At 41.1% G+C, this 18,669-nt stretch overlaps 2 protein-coding genes across 4 annotated transcripts in view; both read left to right on the top strand.

The window, feature by feature from the left end:
• The window catches only part of SELENOI (selenoprotein I), a 45,615-nt gene extending 39,438 nt beyond the window's left edge, over nucleotides 1-6,177 (top strand). The window contains exons 9-10 of the mRNA XM_050753664.1: nucleotides 66-248; nucleotides 2,721-6,177. Coding sequence (XP_050609621.1) covers nucleotides 66-248; nucleotides 2,721-2,819 — 282 coding nt within the window. The 3' untranslated portion in view covers nucleotides 2,820-6,177. The remainder of the gene's footprint in view (nucleotides 1-65; nucleotides 249-2,720) is intronic.
• The window catches only part of DRC1 (dynein regulatory complex subunit 1), a 265,623-nt gene that overhangs the window by 194,504 nt on the left and 52,450 nt on the right, over nucleotides 1-18,669 (top strand). The window contains exon 2 of one of the 3 annotated variants that reach the window (XM_050753628.1): nucleotides 15,914-16,104. In XM_050753628.1, the coding sequence (XP_050609585.1) occupies nucleotides 15,950-16,104 (155 nt within the window). In that variant the 5' untranslated portion in view covers nucleotides 15,914-15,949. Of the gene's footprint in view, nucleotides 1-15,871; nucleotides 16,105-18,669 lie in introns of those variants that run through there. The other 2 variants (XM_050753627.1, XM_050753629.1) reach the window with 2 other exon arrangements.

Genomic DNA, 18,669 nt, shown 5'->3' with positions numbered 1-18,669 from the left:
TTGGAAGTGCTTTGCTAATGAAATTTTTCTTTTTTTCTCTCTTATTTTTTTAAACTAACGTCCAGTGTCAGCTGATTGTTTGCCAAATGAGTAGTACCCGGTGTCCAACTTTGAATTGGTTGCTGGTTCCTCTCTTCTTGGTTGTCTTAGTGGTAAACCTAGGAGTAGCCTCTTACGTTGAGAGCATTCTCCTGTATACATTAACAACGGCTTTTACTCTGGCCCACATCCATTATGGAGTACGAGTGGTGAGTAATCTACAGCAAAATTGGTTCAATTTGGGTCTTATAAATGGAACCAATAAATGCCTCCAAGTAGAAAGGAGGCAATGGAAAATTTTAAAAAGAAAGTAGCTTATTATAGTAGCTGTAAGGGTTTTGGGATATTTTCTAAATTTTGGATAATATCCAGATGTTTAATTTCAGATATTGTTTCTGTAATGAGTATATTACTGTAATTACAAATGATTTTAAGGCTGGATAATTATTGTGAGGAATTAGTTCCTATTGTAAGTGGGTATGTATAAGCCATTTTCTTGGTGAGTAGAATTGTAAACTGTTTGAGCCTTTAGTTATATGGGATCAGATAATCACATTTGTTGATTATCGATTTCTTCACTTGCTTCTTTAGCTTTAGGGGCATTTTTATTGTTCATTAACAACATTTGGAAAGAAACTATAATTGGTTGTGTAGTGCGTTTTCCCTCCCGCTGCCCAGTTTGCAGCAATTGTGGTGAGGGAGATTAGAATTTCAGACTGAAGGAAGACTTTTGCGTTATTTGAGGTTTTACTTCATGTGTGTTATTCTTGAGCCCTCATCAGCAAAATTAATAAATAAGGGGGAATATAGAAGAAAAGAGATTTTAAGAAATGTTTTGTAAGCTTGATATTTTCTTCTAAAACTAATTTTAGGAGAATGGACGAATACAGATAAAATGAAATCAAACAGAACCATTTGGTTTTTCTTTCACTTAACATTCTTTTCTAATTATTTTACATATTTTAACATAGGCTGTGCAGTATTCCACCAAGGAGATTACTTAATAATGACCCTGCACAGCACAGTTAGTCATTTAGGTTGTTTCCAGATTTTCACCATTATAAATATTGCCCTAGGCTGGGTGTGGTGGCTCATGCCTGTAATCCTAGCACTTTGGGAGGCTGAGGCGGGTGGATCGCTTGAGCTCAGGAGTTCGAGACCACCCTGGATAACATTGCAAAACCCTGTCTCTACAAAAAATACAAAAAAACTAGCTGGGTGTGGTGGCACAGGCCTGTAGTCCCAGCTACTTGGAGGGCTGAGGTGGGAGGATCACTGGAGCCCAGGAGGTCGGGGCTGCAGTGAGCTGAGATGGTGCCACTGTGCTCCAGCTTGGGTGACAAAGTGAGACCCTGTCTCAATAAAAAAATAAAAAAATAAATAAATAAATAAAATAAAAAAAGAAAGAAAGAAAAATGTTGGCGTAAACAATCTGGAATATTTTTGTTTCATTTACTTTATTTTCCGAGGATAATTTCATAGGAATGGGGTTGTGACAGGGTATTCACACTTTTATGACTCTTCAGACACTTCTATTTGGTGTGCTTGTTTTGAAAGGAACCCTGCTGTAAATCCATTTGAGAAACAAAATATCTTCTGTATTTTCATACACAGTTTTTAAGTGGGAGAGGCAGCTATCACGCTTGATAACAACTTTATACCTTGCATATGTTGCTAAACTTGGGCTTTCTTCCCTTAGTGTTTCTCTACAAAGTTGCCCTCATTTGTTAGAACAAACTAGATACAACTGTTAAGGAGAAAAAAGCTGCGATGAATTGTGATATAAGACATAATTATTTTTGTTTTTATTTTTACAAATGTAACCTTATATGCCTTATAGCAACATTCTTGGGCCTTTTTCCTGATATTTCATCAGTATATGCATGGCATAGAATATCCATTTGCCAGTGTCTTTTTAAATTTTCATTTACTATAGCCTTATAGAAGCATATCTTTAGAAAGCTACAAACATACCAAACCAAACCAAAATACACTTTTCTTTAAATTACAAAGGTACTACATTTTCATTGTTAAAAACCTGGAAAATAAATAAGAGGCTAACTGGAAAACAACTTAGGGTCATCTTTTTTGTCTGTCTTTGTGTTCTTTTACCATGTCTACAACTTCTGGCCAGAAGTTAAAACTTGCTAGGCCACACAAAACATTCACTTTAACTACTGAAATGTAAATAATAGGTATCAAGTAAATGACATGCACTTGCTGGCCTTTAAGCTCTTGCCTTCCCAGTAGAGATACCCTAACTAATAAAGCCTCTCCAAATTCATAGATCTAGTTTTCTACTATTTCATTGGGATTAGGAGTGATTACTTAGAAATGTTTAGCAAGCTGAATATTTAGTCTAACTATAAATGTTATTACTTGATCTAGATACTACAGGTCAACTAATCCTATAGTTTTTCAGATTTGGATGTGAATTTGAGTGCTCTGGAGGGTTCTGAAGTCTGGATTTTAGTTCCAAGTCCAAACTTTCCCAGGGTAGTTCTAGTACTCCCATTTAGCTGTCTAGCTCTATAGCTGTCCTACTCCAGAAAAACCTTTTCAGTATTTCTCATGATTTTTGCCATGTCAATAAATTGTTATCTCTAGGGTAAATTCTGTGTGCTTTTAAAAACACAATAAGGTACGTATTTGTCACTGTCTCATGTTCTGATTTTTCACAGGTAAAGCAGCTGAGCAGCCATTTTCAGATTTACCCCTTCTCATTGAGGAAACCAAACTCAGATTGACTAGGAATGGAAGAAAAGAATATTGGCCTGTAATAATCTTTCTTTGGGCAGAAAGAAGTACTGTAAATAAATGCTTGTAAATATTTCCTCCATCACCATTGAACTAGACTGATCTGCTTGACAGACGTGGGATCTCAGTATGATACTTGGATAGCAGGAATGATACATGTAATCTGAACTTGTGAAATTTTGGACCTACTAACTCTCAGCCTATTTTATTTTTTATAAAACTATGTGACATTTTGGTTGAGCAGAATGTACATTAGACCAGCGAAATGTTCCTAGTGGTTCTGACTTCATGAGTTTACAATGTTGTGATTCATGCAGGGTTAAAGATGCTTGGTTTTTTTTGTTTTTTGTTTTTTTTTTAATACCAAAATTGGTTTCAGAACACTGATAACACTCAGAAAACCACAGTGTGTTTTCATATTTGGTACTTTGTAATAGTGGGAGTAGCAATAGTCCAAATCTAGTATAGGGAAAGGATAAAAATAAGTCACCTTCAGCAAGAGATGCCAGTGATTACCAAACAATAGACAGTTGCCAAATACTGGTTTCCCTTTCCCCTGAAAATGGCTTTTGTCCTCAAATGGTAAGAGAACTAACACATTTATTAGCTAATATATATTTAGATTCTCTAGTATTCTAGCTCTCTTTATTATGGAACAGATCTTGATAAATGGTTTAATTTTCTCCTAAAGAGAAATAATCAGTTGAAAATTTGAGAATGGGTTGTAATTATAGCTCACCCATTGGGATGGTTCATTGTTTAGATGTGGCATTTTCCCCCCTTCAGCTGCAGGTTCCTGAGATTTGGTGCCTGTGAGCTCTAATTGTAGGAATGCATGTGACAGTCCCAGTCTTATGATAATGACTTGTGAGGAATGCAGATAAAAGTACCTTGTAAGATAAATATAAATTGGAGTTAGGAATTTCATGAACCTCTCTATGACCAAAATTAATTTTTTGATTCACTTTGTCTGTCTGTCTGTCCTTCCCTTCTCTCTTTTTTCAGGGTGGGGTGCTGTGTTTTTTATTTCATACGAGATAAAACAGAGAGAAATTCTGACTTCCCCAGCTTGTCCATTTCCCCACTTGAAAACTTTTGATATATATGCCTTACTGAGTACATGCCCCCTTTAGTGTTACTATGACTTGGAGTAATTTCTGAGGTTTACTGACAAACATAAAAATCCCTTTAATTTTAGTGTAGTTGTTGTGTAGACCATATTTTTTCATGATGTGGATATTCTGTTTCTTTTTTACTTTGTCTTCATTTAATTTGGTGGTGGTGAAATTTACTTGCTGATTTTCTTTTTTCACTGAATGAAGTTTGTGCTTGAATGAAGAGTGTATCTTAAACCTCCTTTTTTTGGACAGGCTGCACTTGGATAACATAGGCACCACTGTGTTGATATGTAATTAAATTCGTAACTATTTATGAATGTGACCATTGTTAAATTTAATTATAGTGTATTTCTTTGTTGAATTTTAGTCTGCTGCTTTGTAAAAAATAACTGCAATTGATGTTTCATTTTTAAAATTTATAAATTCCAATCATTGTCATTCAAGTTATTAGAAATGAGTCACGGCACTAGCTCATGGTTCTATACACATTTTTAAAAATTGTAAAGGTTGAGGTATATTTGGTGACTTTCTCTGAGACACAGATGAACGTTGGAAATAGATGAGAAATGGATGCAGAAAAATGCAGATAATGATCCCATGTTTGTTAATTGCCATCATGGAAGTCAGAGAATTAACCAATTAAGTGACGGTAACTATTTTTTGTATACCTTGTTCTTTGTGATCTGTAAAATTGAACTGAATAAAGTGTTAATTGGGGGTAGGGAAAAAGCTTTGTTTTAAGATTTCTAAGCTAATTATTTTACCATTTTGTTGACCTTATACACAAGCATGAGATTAATCTGTATTATATAAGAAAAGAACTGATAAATGTTTATAAAATGACAGATTTGGACCACAGGATTTCTTGACCTTGTACAGTATAGTAAAAATACCCTTTACTTCTGGCATTAAGGTCACGTTCTATAGTTTGGGGGCCCTTTTACTTCAAAAGTGTGTTTCTGCCCTCTTTTGGTTGTATCAAATTTATTTGAAAATTGTTTTGTGCCATACTGTATGACTTGTTTCCCTATGGTGGTAAAGAATGATGCTATAGTCAGTTTTATTGACATTGTTCGATGAAAGAAAAGTGGCTGTCAACAAGGGGAAAGTGAAATTGAGCAATTCACTGTTTCAGGATACTTGTGAATCTTTAGTGTACTGCAGACTCTTTTTCTTGTTTTAGTCTGCCATTCTTGAAAGTGCATCTTGAGAGCCCCCATTTGTTGTCTAGAGATATAGCAGCTGAAGCAGGACTTCATTACAGATAGCGGTGTGCATTTATGTCATGCCAATTACTACAACATTTCCAAAGTATGAAAGGTCTCTCAAGCTTATGCATGATATTGTGAGTGACTTCATGTCCCATTCTTTCTCCCCAGCATACAGTGTGAGCTGCCTTTTGGGGAGCAATGCCATAATAAGGAGCATCCATGCATGTTTTCTGTACTTTCAGAATAGAGTGCCTTAGCTAGGCCAGAGGGTCGTATTGTGTTTCTGCTGACCAAAGTTGCATATGCCGGTAAGAAGTGTCTTTTTAGGTTATAGTATTTAAAAAAGTCCTTTCAGGCTTATCAGATAATAATTCTCCTATATTTGAGGGGGGCATGGGATAAAAAGATTTAATAATACCTGGATGGAGAATGCTAATGCTGCCTTTTGTGATCCTTTAATATTATCCATGCTTTTCGTGCAGTACACAGTTTGACATTGCTACAGTTTACAGTGTCATTCTTCCACAAATAGGTAATTGATAGAGTTTATGGGTTTTAGTCTTAAGGGTAATAGAGTGAATAACTTCCAAATAAAAAGCTAAATATTCCTCCTTGTCATTTTAATGTCATTATTGAAATACTTTTAATTCTAATTTTGAAAACAAAGCTAAATGCTGATTGTGGTTAGGATGTTACAGTACTAATACCATCATGTTATTTATTCTAATATAGAGGCACTGAGAGGAGGGGAGTGTATGTCTAGAGTTACCCCAATTCTGAATAGGTACCAAAAGATTATTGATTATGACCTGGAGCCTGAGCTTTGGGAGAATATACAAAGGAAAAAGCAGGTGTAGTTTCCACTTTAAAGGGAAGAAGGGACTTGAACATCCTGTGAATTTGAAATATCCTATGAATTTGAAAGTTTCCTAAGTGTGGTTTTCAAAGAACTGGTTTATTTTTGTAGTCAGTCAAAATGCATTTGGAATGTACCTCGCTTCCATAACAGACTTTGACTCTATGACCTATGAAGAATAAAAAGATAATCTGAAGGTGTTTGAGTCAGAGGCACTTTTCCCTTTTATATTTTATATAGAAGCCTATTTGTAATTCTTCCTCTTTGTTCTTCACCTGGGTTTCCTCTTAACTACCCACCACCTAGGAGAGAGGCTGCCCACTCAGGTCTTGCCTTCTTGCCCCTAGATGTTGCCACATTCAGACCTCCTTGATTGCCTTAGATCTCTTGACTAGTCAAGGACTGGGAACGTGCCAGAGGGAGCAAAGTAAGCTTGATGGGCTGGAACTTTTGACTTTGGGTCCCCAAAGAGCCAAAAACAGATACAGAAATCTTTGGTTGTGTTGATGCCTGTGTTCAGAGTGGCCTTATCTTGACCTCAGCTCTGGATTTAAGTACCCTATAGAAAATTTGTGAAGTCAGACCAGAATTTTCTGTGTCCCATGAGGTGTCTTTGTAAGGCAGCATACCCTTTCTTGAACACCCTGTGGGTGAATAACTTGAGTAAGTTAGCTGCCAGCACTAGAACCTTCCAGGAAGAATTTTAACTAGTATGCTACATTTGAAGCACTTTGACATGTACATTTAAAGTGACAGTTTTAAAAGTAAAATGGTGTTAAATCTCTGAAACTTGAATGTATGATGCTCTGGGCATTTTAGGAAGCTTAAGTAAATTTCTGATTTTCCTTTATTGATTATGTAACCCATGTGATTTGCATATTTTAGTTTTTATGTTTGACAGTGCTACAAATGACTGACATTGGCAGGCAGTTATTGTAGGGTGTGTGGTTAATCATGGTTGTCTAACTTTTCCAGAGAAAGTGGTGATATGCTTCTTCCTTGCATGGAGCTGTGGGAATTGGATTTGTTGGCTGTTCATTTCCAGTGTTTCTACAGTGCAGAATAAATGTAACTTTTTAAGCCTGCATGCTAGTAATATGCTTTGCTCTTTAGTAAACAAATATGCAAGAGATAATAATCTATTTTTTTTAAAGCAGGGATCTGCTCCCTATCTAGACAGATATTTTAATGCATTAATATTTAGAGTAGCAAAAGAAGTTTTGCCATTTGTAGCTCTCTCACAGGTAGCTTAAGCGAGGGGGTTGTATTGCATATGCTTAGAGAGGCCAGGTTCCCAGAATTGGAAGGTGCCACATACACTGATTTTAGAATATTTTAACAAAGGCTTGTCTCTAGGAAAATCCATTTGGACCGCAGCAGGATTGTTCTGGTCTTCCACGGATCATTCATATGGTCTTTCTCTCCAGAGAATCATTCTTAGAAAGCCAGGCTAAATCAGAGTAGTGCTGTTTTTAAAGCATGTATATTGGATGATGACTATAGAGTACCTTAATACTGTGTTGAAATTGGAAGCAGACTGCTCTCTTCAGCAGCACATACTACAATTGAAGTTAGAGACAGTACTGAAGATGCAGGGAGTAGCTAAATGCTGTGGATATTTCATGTCTCTTTGGCTAATACCGTCTCTTGAGCAGTTTCTATGAGTAGCAATTAAAATTAGAATTTATTTTAAGGTTTTTATTAAAATATATACAATTTGCCATGAATTCTAGATTCTGATATTCTTGACAAGCACTTTTTGAATATCTCAAAAGTAAGTTCTTGACCTGGAACATATTTAGTTAGTACTTGATGTCACTAACCAAGTTGTAGAAGGAGCCTGTTATAATTCTGCAAGATCTGTGAATAGCATTATAAATCTGGGGCAGGTGTGGTGGCTCACACCTGTAATCCCAGCACTTTGGGAAGCTAAGGCAGGTGGATTGCTTGAGCTGAGGAGTTCGAGACCAACCTGGGCAACATGGCGAAACCCTGTTACCACTAAAAATACAAAAAAATTAGCTGGGCATGGTGGCATGTGCCTGTAATCCCAGTTACTGGGGAGGCTGAGGCAGGAGAATCGCTTGAACCTGGGAGATGGAGATTGCAGTGAGCGGAGATCGAGCCACTCTACTCCAGCCAGAGTGACAGAGCAAGACTCCAACTCAAAAAATAATAATAAAAATAAATAAATCTGTTTAAATTACTGTTGTCTTTCAGCATTAGACTTTGAGTTTAATAACTACAAGTTGAGACTGCTCACAATATTAACTTTTTTTTTTTTTTTGAGACGGAGTCTCGCTCTGTCACCCAGGCTGGAGTGCAGTGGCCGGATCTCAGCTCACTGCAAGCTCCGCCTCCCGGGTTCACGCCATTCTCCAGCCTCAGCCTCCCGAGTAGCTGGGACTACAGGCGCCCGCCGCCTCGCCCGGCTAGTTTTTTGTATTTCTTAATAGAGACGGGGTTTCACCGTGTTAGCCAGGATGGTCTCGATCTCCTGACCTCGTGATCCGCCCGTCTCGGCCTCCCAAAGTGCTGGGATTACAGGCTTGAGCCATCGCGCCCGGCCAATATTAACTTTTTTTGTAGGTTATTTTGTTGTTTAGATAACTTGCCTCCCTAGAGGAGCATTCAGGAGATAAAGACCTATCCACATGTAATGATATAATCATTTCAAAAATGTGCCAAGAAAGCAAAATTCATTATTGAACTCTAAATTTCTGGGATTTTTTTTTTTTTTTTTAAATAGCATTTTCTCTGGGTAAAGGGAAAGGCAATGAATAACTGCCAACATGTAAACTCCCTGCTGCTCACCTTCCCCCCGTCCCCCTCCATCTAACGTAATACGGTACATTTGTAGCTAGTTGTAGAAAAAGAAATTGGTGTCTTTCTCAGTAAGGTTCCATGCCCTGTCACTAAGAATAGGTGGCAGGAATCATGGCCAAATCAAATATATGAGTTGTTTAGCTTGGTCCTGTTGCAGTTGGCTTTCTGTAGTGTTCTGAAACAAGAGGACGATTCCATTCCTTCTCAGGAACCTAGAAACAACACCGCTTGAGCAACTGGAGTATGTTTGCTGCAAGCAGAATCTTTTGGGGAGAGGGAGAGTAGTTTAATTCAAGTAGTTTAATTGAACATATTAGTCATTTGTCTGGGACTTGCTGTGTTCATAGTAGCAATGTATGTACCATTTATTTTATCTGGTTAGGTGTGATGTGTGTATATGCCTATTTAATATGTACGCATATATTCTCTACATAGGTATGTATGATATATTCATATATACATGCAGTCCACTTGATTATCAGCAAAATGGTCAGCTTTTATTAGATTGTTTCTTAATGTGGACTTAATCTGCATGTGGCCCTTACTCTGAAGCCTCTTTCTGATCTGGAGCCGCAGTCTGTCTGCCAGTTCATCTCAGTCCTCGAGAAAGGCCCTTTAAATATGTCACTTCCCCATTTTCCTTTAACCATGGGTTTTGGGAGCCAGAAAGAGCTTTGAGAAAGATGACTGCTTCCACCAGGGTGGAGGCTTCCAGGTCTGCATGATGGGGCCCATTCCTGGCCAGAGGGTGGCTCTGGGAGCAGTTGTGCCACAGGCTTGCTGGGGCAGAACTCTAACACTTGCAGAAACAGAGCTTCATGGCTGGCTTAAATTACTTAGCTGGAATATTTTGAAGTGTCAGATAATGTGATGTATAAATAGAGTATGCCGATGCATTTCATTGTTTTTGCATTATCTGTATTAGTGTTTCCCATTGCTAGCCCAAATAATCAAGACCAGACTGTTTCTTGTCACTGGATTCTGGAAGCCTTGCCCTTTCCACTGGATTTATGTTTATTTCTGCTGCTGTGAAACCCCAAAGTAATGCAGTAGGTTTTCATTGAAAATTGTTTAATTCTATTACTATTATTGATAATTATTTATTGTAATAAAAGTAAAAGTAAATAATTTTTAAATCCTTGTAATTGTTTTCAGATTGTCTTCTTTGTTTTCCTTGGTAGGTGCAAAAGGGGAGGGAGCTATGGGAGAAAACTAATATTCAGCCACCTGTCTCAGAGAATCATTGGTTATTTTAAAGCAAAACACTGAAAACGTTTTGTTCTGTTTTTAGAAAGATCAGCCACTTGCTCCTGGGCATTTTGTGATCCTGTGACTTGCTTCAAAAGGCAGAATGTGAGGCAGATGGCAGTAGCAGCTTGTCATAGTACACTGCTCCTGACTCGCCCAGAACTGGGTGGTGGCAGTCTCTATAGTCTGATCATGATGGGGTCACACCTCAATTAGTTTGTAAGGTGGTTTCTTCCTCAGAAGCATTTTCCCATAGAAAGAGTGTTAACGTATTAATTTTCCAGACAAATCCCATAAAAACCTGTTAGACCACACTTAGTACAACTAAATTACAGTACAGAAACTATAATTCCCATTACATGACATTGCTTCTGAGGAGAATATTTCCCATTTTTACATCGATCTCTCAGCTCTGGCAGTAGGCACTTAAAAAAATTTCAGGCCAGGTGCAGTGGCTCACGCCTGTAATCCCAGCGCTCTGGGAGGCCGAGACAGGTAGATCATGAGGTCAGGAGATCAAGACCATCCTGGCTAACAGTGAAACCCCGTCTCTACTAAAAATAACAAAAAATTAGCCGGGCATGGTGGCCCGCACCTGTAGTCCCAGCTACTCGGGAGGCTGAGGCAGGAGAATCGCTTGAACCTGGGAGACAGAGGTTGTAGTGAGCTGAGATTGCGCCACTGCACTTCAGCCTGGGCAACAAAGCAAGACTGTCTCAAAAAAAAAAAAAAATTTCAGTAACAGGCTTGAAGACAGGAAGAAAATGCCCCATGTTTTAACCCAGGCTGTTCTCTCTTAATCCCTTTCCCTCCCGTGCTCTTGATTGTGGTAGCAGTTATTCCCTCCCTTTTATCTGTAAACCTCAAACACCTCCCAAGTTCCTGATGACGCGTACCAGGTAGATACTATGTAAGCACTCTTGGGGCTACCAAAACTTAAAAAAAACCCTATGCCCCCAAAGGGTCTTGCTCCTCTTCCCACTCTCATCTTTTTTCCTCTGTTCACAAATTTCCTGAAAGAAAACTTTACAACTGTTCCTTCAATTTTTCTTCTTTTCATTCTGAGTTTTCTTAAAACCTCCCAAAGTTTTCATAAAATGGCTGTTTCTTAGTCACGTTCAACTCTGCAAACTTTAAAGAGCTTTTTACTTTTTTCTAAGCCTTAGTTTCCTCATCTATAAAATGGGATTCATATTACCACAATTACACTATGTGAAGGATTGAATGAGAATAATGCATGTAGGGTGTTTAGCATAGTCAGTGGACTAAGGTGGGTGCTTGGTTTCTACTAATATCTAGTTCTCTTTTTTCTTTGAACTTTAAACCATGTGACACAGCTCATGACTTCCATGCCTCCTCCCCTCTCTTTCCTGCTTCATACCTTTTGAGGCAGTATATGAAGATGATGGTAAGGCAGTTCCCCAAATTAAAAATGAGTAAGATTGCCTTCTCAGAATCTAATTAGTAAAATTCACACAAATGGAAAGATAGAAATAACCTAAGAAGTGGTCTAAATGTTTGATGAATTTGCCAGCATCCCCACATTCCAATTAAGGTGAGTTAGTGTAAACTTATTGGATGTAGAATTAAGTGTGACTAGACTTAGTAAGATATAAAATCAAATCAGTTCATCCTTCTTTTTCTGAAAAAAGACTATAAAAGCTGAAGGTGAATGCCCAGGTACCTTCCTTAGCAAGGGAAGCCCATATAGCCAGATTTCTCAAAAACCTTCCCAGGGATGAGGGACTCAACTGTTCTTGTGGCAAATTATCCCCATTGTGAGCCTCTGAACCATGGCAGTCAGTCCTACAGATCAAGGGACTTCTCAGTCAGAGTTTGATCCCCTTCGTAGATCAGCCCACAGAGATGTGCTGGTCACAGGGCACGAAAACGCACACTGCCTGTGTGATGGTTGTACTTGCTAAAATAAATTCTATGTTTTTCTTTTGTGAGCTTGTTAGTATGAGCCAGCCAGTCTTTTGTATGAGTTTTCTTTTTTTTTTTGAGATGGAATCTTGCTCTGTCACCCAGGCTAGAGCGCAATCTCTGCTCACTGCAACCTCCGCCTCCCGGGTTCAAGCGATTCTCCAGCCTCAGCCTCCTGAGTAGCTAGAATTACAGGCACGCACCACCACACCCAGCTAATTTTTGTATTTTTAGTAGAGACGGAGTTTCACCATGTTGGTCAGGCTGGTCTCGATCTCCTGACCTCGTGATCTGCCTGCCTCGGCCTCCCAAAGTGCTGGGATTACAGACGTGAGCCACTGTGCCCGGCCTGTATGAGCTTATTAGTATGAACCAGCATTGCCTACCAGTTGAGGAGCACAGTCTAGATGCTGGTCAGTCATCAAGGTGAATGGACATCACCTGGCTCCCTTCCTGAAGTCCCTCTCATCTGTAACAGCCCTACCTGCCTGCCTCACTCTCTTGGGGGTCTCCTGTTATTTCTCTTACAAAAACATGAATAAATAAGCTTTATGTTTTATTGAGTCAAAAGTGATTTATCTTTATTGTAAACATTTTTTTTTAATCTTCAGAGAATCTGAAAATCACCCATAAGGCCACCCCTGAGGGATATCGACTACTTTGTGGTGTTCCCCCTGTTTTTCTTGTGTACATACTGTCTACGTTTCAAATCAAACTCGGCTCAGGCTCTATATTGTGCTGCCTCTTTCCTTTCTCATATAATGTATCTTGGATGTCTTTCTAGGTCACCTTTATTCTCGTGTTAGAGAATCCCATGATTCCTTTATCGATTCCCCTATTGATGGATTTTGTCATATCTAGTTTTTTAATATTACAAGTAATTGGAATGAACATACAGATACATCTGTATATGTTTCAAAAAAATATTTGTTGAGCACATACTACATATCAAATATTGTGCTAGGTGCTATGTATACAATGCTGAATAAAACTGATGTAGTTGTGACCCCAATGAGCTATAACTAGATCCATGATCTCCTTGCGATGATTCTTTTAACTAGAATTGCCTAGTGAACGGATATGCTAATTTATTTTTGTGCATATACAAATAAATATGTTTTTATCTAGTTTTTTCAGTTTTTAACAATTTTCTAAATTTAACTCACTTATGAACTATTTACAAAGGAATTGAAAATTGAGCATTCATTTTCCCATTCATATTTAATCATAATTCATTCATACTTTCTGACTTTCTTGTTTAGTGGTTTTTCTTTGTTTCTTTGTTTGTTTCATTCCTTTGACCTCTAAAACCGTAGTTGTATGCCCCATGAAAATATTTCTTCCTCTGTCTGTACTTTGTTCAGTTTAAAAAATGTTTAGTATTTTAAAAAATTTGGCAGGCCGGGCGTAGTGGTTCATGTCTGTAATCCTGACACTTTGGGAGGCCGAGGCGGGCAGATCGCCTGAGGTCAGGAGTCTGAGATCACCCTGGCCAACATGGTAAAACCTTGTCTCTACTAAAAATACAATAAACATTAGCCGAGCGTGGTGGCACATCCCTGTAGTCCCAGCTACTCGGGAAGCTGAGGAAGGAGGATTGCTTGAACCCAGGAGGCAGAGGTTGCGGTGAGCCAAGACTATGCCACTGCACTCCAGCCTGGGCAATTGAGCAAGACACTGTCTCAAAAAAAAAAAAAAAAAAAAAGGGCAAATAATGGTCATATATGTTTATGGGGTACATAGTAATGTTTCAATGCATGTAATGTATAGTGATCAGGTCTGGTAATTAGCATATCTATCATCTCAAACATTTGTCATTTCTTTGTGTTGGGATTGCTCGATATCCTCATTGCTATTTGAAACTATATATTATTGACTACAGTCACCCTCCAGTGGTACAGAACACTAGAACCTGTCATTCTGTATCCTTTAACAAATCTCTCTCTATTCCTCCCTTTCCCCTTAATATTTCAATTTAAACAGTTAATAGATTTTGGCAAACTGTCCTCCTAGGAGGTCCCTTTCCAGCGGTGAGTGAAAGTGTTTCCCACACCAACGGAAAAGGTTTATTACATAATTGAGGCTCCCTGTGGGAGCAAAGAGGGCCACCTAGCTGGTCAGAAAATGGCTAGAGAGAGCCAGGAAAGGAGACAAGCTTGGGGCTTTTATTGCGGTTAAGGGTTGAGGCTGGGAGGAGGGTATCCAGTGCACACAGTTGAAATCTGCCAGCACCAAAAAGAGCACCTAGGCTTTTTTTTTTTTTTTTTTTTTGAGACAGAGTCTTGCTCTGTCGCCCAGGCTGGAGTGCAGTGGCACAATCTTGGCTCACTGCAAGCTCCGCCTCCCGGGTTCACGCCATTCTCCTGCCTCAGCCTCCCCTGTAGCTGGGACTACAGGCGCCCGCCACCACACCTGGCTAATTTTTTGTATTTTTAGTAGAGACGGGGGTTTCACCGTGTTAGCCAGGATGGTCTCGATCTCCTGACCTCGTGATTCTCCCATCTCGGCCTCCCAAAGTGCTGGGATTACAGGCGTGAGCCACCGCGCCCGGCCACACCTAGGCTTTTTTAACAGCTTGCCCAGATGTGGAGAAGAGGGAGTGCTGCTTAAAAGCTGTCAGCAGCCAAATAGCAGCAAAAAATGGAGTCAGATTTCTTATTTAAAAAGATGTTGGAAGTGGTATTGGGACAGTGTAGGGCCAAAGTATCTCACTGATCTCTTTTCATGGGTTTGTATGGTACCTTTGCTCTCACTTATCTCTTGTGCAACAGCTGATTCCCACTGACTTTCTCATGGTATCCTACTCCCAGGCATAGACATGCGTATGCACACATACTTGTTTCTGTCCTTATGGATAGTGGAAACAAGAACCAGAACCAGGGTGAGTTTTTGGTCAGAGCTGTACCATGGCTCCTAGGAGAGTTTAATGCTTTAGGTTTCAACCAAAGGAGACAGAGATCTGGCAGAAGACCCTGAAGCCTAGAAGCAACTACCCCCACTCCTCCTACCACCACCACCTAGGCAGGTGTGAGGCAAGGATCCAGGCAGCTGCTGTTAGACTCTATAGTTGTTGGATGGTTTTGGCATTCCTAAACCTTACTACTGCTTGCAAACTTGGAAGAACTGATTTTAAAAACCCACTCCATTTGCCTCTGGGCAGTTCTTACTCACAAAGGGTGGATCTTCTTGGCCCCACAATTGTCTGTGGGTTGCACCATTTAACAGCTGAGAAAATGGCCCTCAAGAAGTTGTGACTTGCCCAAGGTGGCAGGGCAGGGCTAGGACTAGTACCCACCCTTTCTCACTGCTCATCCAGTGCCCTTAATTCCCCAAGGGCTAATGGGACAGAACCCTGTTAAATGGTATCCAGTATTTGGTTGGTTGGTTGGTTGGGTTTGTTTGAGACAGAGTCTTGCTCTTGCCCAGGATGGAGTGCAGTGGCTCGATCTCGGCTCACTGCAACATCCACCTCCCAGATTCAAGTGATTCTCCTGCCTCAGCCTCCCGAGTAGCTGGGATTACAGGTGCCCACCACCAAACCCAGCTAAGTTTTGTATTTTTACAAACATTTGTATTTGTATTTGGTGACTATGAGTTGGAGGAATATTTGATGAATTAATGGAAGATGAATTAATCATCAAGGTCAGTAAGTGATGAACCACAGCTTGGTCCAGCTCTTTAGTCCTCTAGTCTCCTGGTGAGACTCCACAGCTCCGCTAATACGACCGGGCCTTCGTGGGGCTGACAACAGCCCTGACAAGCCACCGGCTGGAGAGGCGTCAGCCCGAGGCTGGGATGCTCCGCCCGAATGGCGGCTGGCGGCGGGCTGGGCCCAGGGAGCTGCGCGCGCAACCACTCGGGCGGTGGCTCCGGTGACCGCTCTCCCTGGCAACGGTTTGTTGCTAGCAACCAGCCTGCGGTCTGGAGGTGGTGCGGAGGGAGCCGCCTAGGTGCCGGGGACTCCTGCCATGAATCCGCCGGGGTCCCTAGCGGGCCTGGACCCGAACCTGGACGAGCACTTGTCCACCCAGATTCTCGCGCCCTCGGTCCACTCCGACAACCCTCAGGAGCGCATCCAGGCCCGGCGCCTCCGCATCGCGGCGCGCCTAGAAGCCCGGAGGCGGTGAGCGCTGGGCGGGCGGGGCGGGATCGCGCAGCAGGGGCCGGAGCAGGGCTGGTTTCCTGATGAAATAGAAACATTTATTCCGGAAGGTTCATGCAGAGTATGGGAAAGTAAAACGCTGGGCCGGTGCCGCGACGCGCGCCTGTCATCCCAGCATTCAGGGAGGCCGAGGCGGGAGGATCACTTGAGCCCAGGAGTTCGAGATGATCAGTCTGGGCAGCATAGAGAGACCGCATCTCTATAAAACACCAAAATATTAATCGGGCCTGGTGGCCCGCTACTGTGGTCTGCACATGGCATCTTTTCCACTACGTACACCCCCAAACCGTAGGGTCTGCTGGATCATGTGGCCCAAGTAGCCTGGCTGCTTACACTGTGGCCTGGGTCCTTTCCTGTTCCAGGCACCACTCAAAGCTGGCAGCTTTTTGTGTCAGCCTGAATAGTATTCCTAATGCGGGATGTACTAGGACCCAAAGTGGTCTAAGAGGCATTGAGTTTCCTTCTCTGTAGAGGATGCAAAACGCAGTAGATTTGTTTTTTACTTGATAGGCTATCCCAGTGTGCCACTGACCACTGGACCCCTACAAACTTGAATGACATGCAGTCCCTGGGCCTTCATAGGGTTGATTGCCAACGTCTGGAGCACACATGTCTTACCAAGCCCTGCAGTGTGTTTCCATCACTCGCTCATCCTGGCTGATTGCTGCAGGGCCATCAGTGGAATGCAGGGGCTGGCAAACCCTTTCAGTAAAGGGCCAGATAGTAAATATTTTAGGCTTTTGGGATCATATGGCGTCTTTCCTAGCTGCTCAACTGCCATTGTAGTGCAAAAGCAGCCACAGGCAAGACATAAACAAATGGGCATGACTGTGTTCCAATAAAGCTTTATTTATGGACACTGAAATTTGAATTTCATATACTGTTCATGTATCACAAAATAGCCTTCTTTTGATTAAAAATAATAATAAACTTTATTTTTTAGAGCAGTTTTTAGGATCACAGCAAAATTGGTCAAAAGGTACAGCATTCCCATATACTCCCTGCCACCACACGTGCACAGCCACTGTCAACATCCTGCACTGGAAGGCACATTTGTAACAATATATGAACCTTGGCGCATCGTTATCACTTGAACTCCATCGTTTACCTTAGGGTTTCTTTTTGGTGTTGTATAGCCTATGGGTTTGAATAAATTTATAGTGACATGAGCCCACCAATATGGTATTACACCAAATATTTTCACTGCCCTAAAAATCCCCTGTGCTCTACTTATTCATCCTAGTCTTTTTTAACCATTCATTTATATATTTTTTAACCATTTAAAATTGTAAAAAATTGTAGCTTGTGCCTGTAATCCCAGCACTTTGGGAGGCCAAGGCAGGAGGATCACCTAAGGTCAGGAGTTCAAGGCCAGCCTGGCCAACATGGTGAAACCCCGTCTGTACTAAAAATACAAAAATTAGTTGGGTGTGGTGGCAGGCACCTGTAATCTCAGTTACTTGGGAGCCTGAGGCAGGAGAATTGCTCGAACCTGGGAGGTGGAGGTTGCAGTGAACTGAGATAGTGCCACTGCACTCCAGCCTGGGTGACAAGTGCAAAACTCCGTCTCAAAAAAAAAAAAAAAAAAAAAATGGGCCGGGCGCAGTGGCTCATACCTGTAATCCCAACACTTCGGGAGGCTGAGGCGGGCGGGATCATGAGGTCAGGAGTTTGAGACCAGCCTGACCAACATGGTGAAACCCTGTCGCTATTAAAAATACAAAAATTAGCCAGGGATGGTGGCGTACACCTGTAATCCCAGCTACTCAGGAGACTGAGGCAGGAGAATCGCTTGAACCCAAGAGGCAGAGGTTGCAGTGAGCTGAGATCGTGCCATTGTACTCCAGCCTGGGCGACAGAGCGAGACTCTATCTCAAAAAAAAAAAAAAAAAATTGTCAGAATCATTATTTGCCTAGAAGCCATAAAAAAGCACGTGGTGGACTGGATCTGGCCCACAGGCCATAGTTTGCCAGTGCTGAAGTAATGGATCATTGTGATGTTCTCTGGGATATCCAGATGTCCCTGATGTATTCAGAATATATTATGACAGAGATCAGGAGAATTACCATGGTCCTGTGAGTGTGACAGACTTGTGAGTGTATATCATTGTCTGTTCCATGTAAATGTGAACTTCCTGATTCTTTTTCCTGATGTAGAAAAGCATGCATTTGACCCAATCAGTAGCCACACATACTGTGCCTGAGGCTGTACAAATTTGCTCTAGCGAAGCTTACCGCACTTGCGTAGATGCTGTGTTCAGGAGTGCTACCTGTGCAGCTTCCGGTAGTTGACAGTCGTTTTCTAGGATCCAGTTTCTGCAGGTGCCAGATCCATGAATTAAAAGGAGATTCAATAGGGATCACCACTCCTGCATCATTGAGATACTTCAGGGTGACACTAATGCCCACCAACCGCCCTGGGCGGCAATATTGTTTTCTGTGTACTCAGGTGCAGTTTCAGAGATGTACTTTTGGCCTTCCCCACTATGACAGGTCTATTTGTAGGCCAAGGAGTGGAGTTTTTCA

This window comes from Macaca thibetana, chromosome 13 (genome assembly GCF_024542745.1).
Source record: "Macaca thibetana thibetana isolate TM-01 chromosome 13, ASM2454274v1, whole genome shotgun sequence".
NCBI classification, from domain to species: domain Eukaryota; kingdom Metazoa; phylum Chordata; class Mammalia; order Primates; family Cercopithecidae; genus Macaca; species Macaca thibetana.
This window is presented reverse-complemented; position numbering and strand designations above follow the sequence as displayed.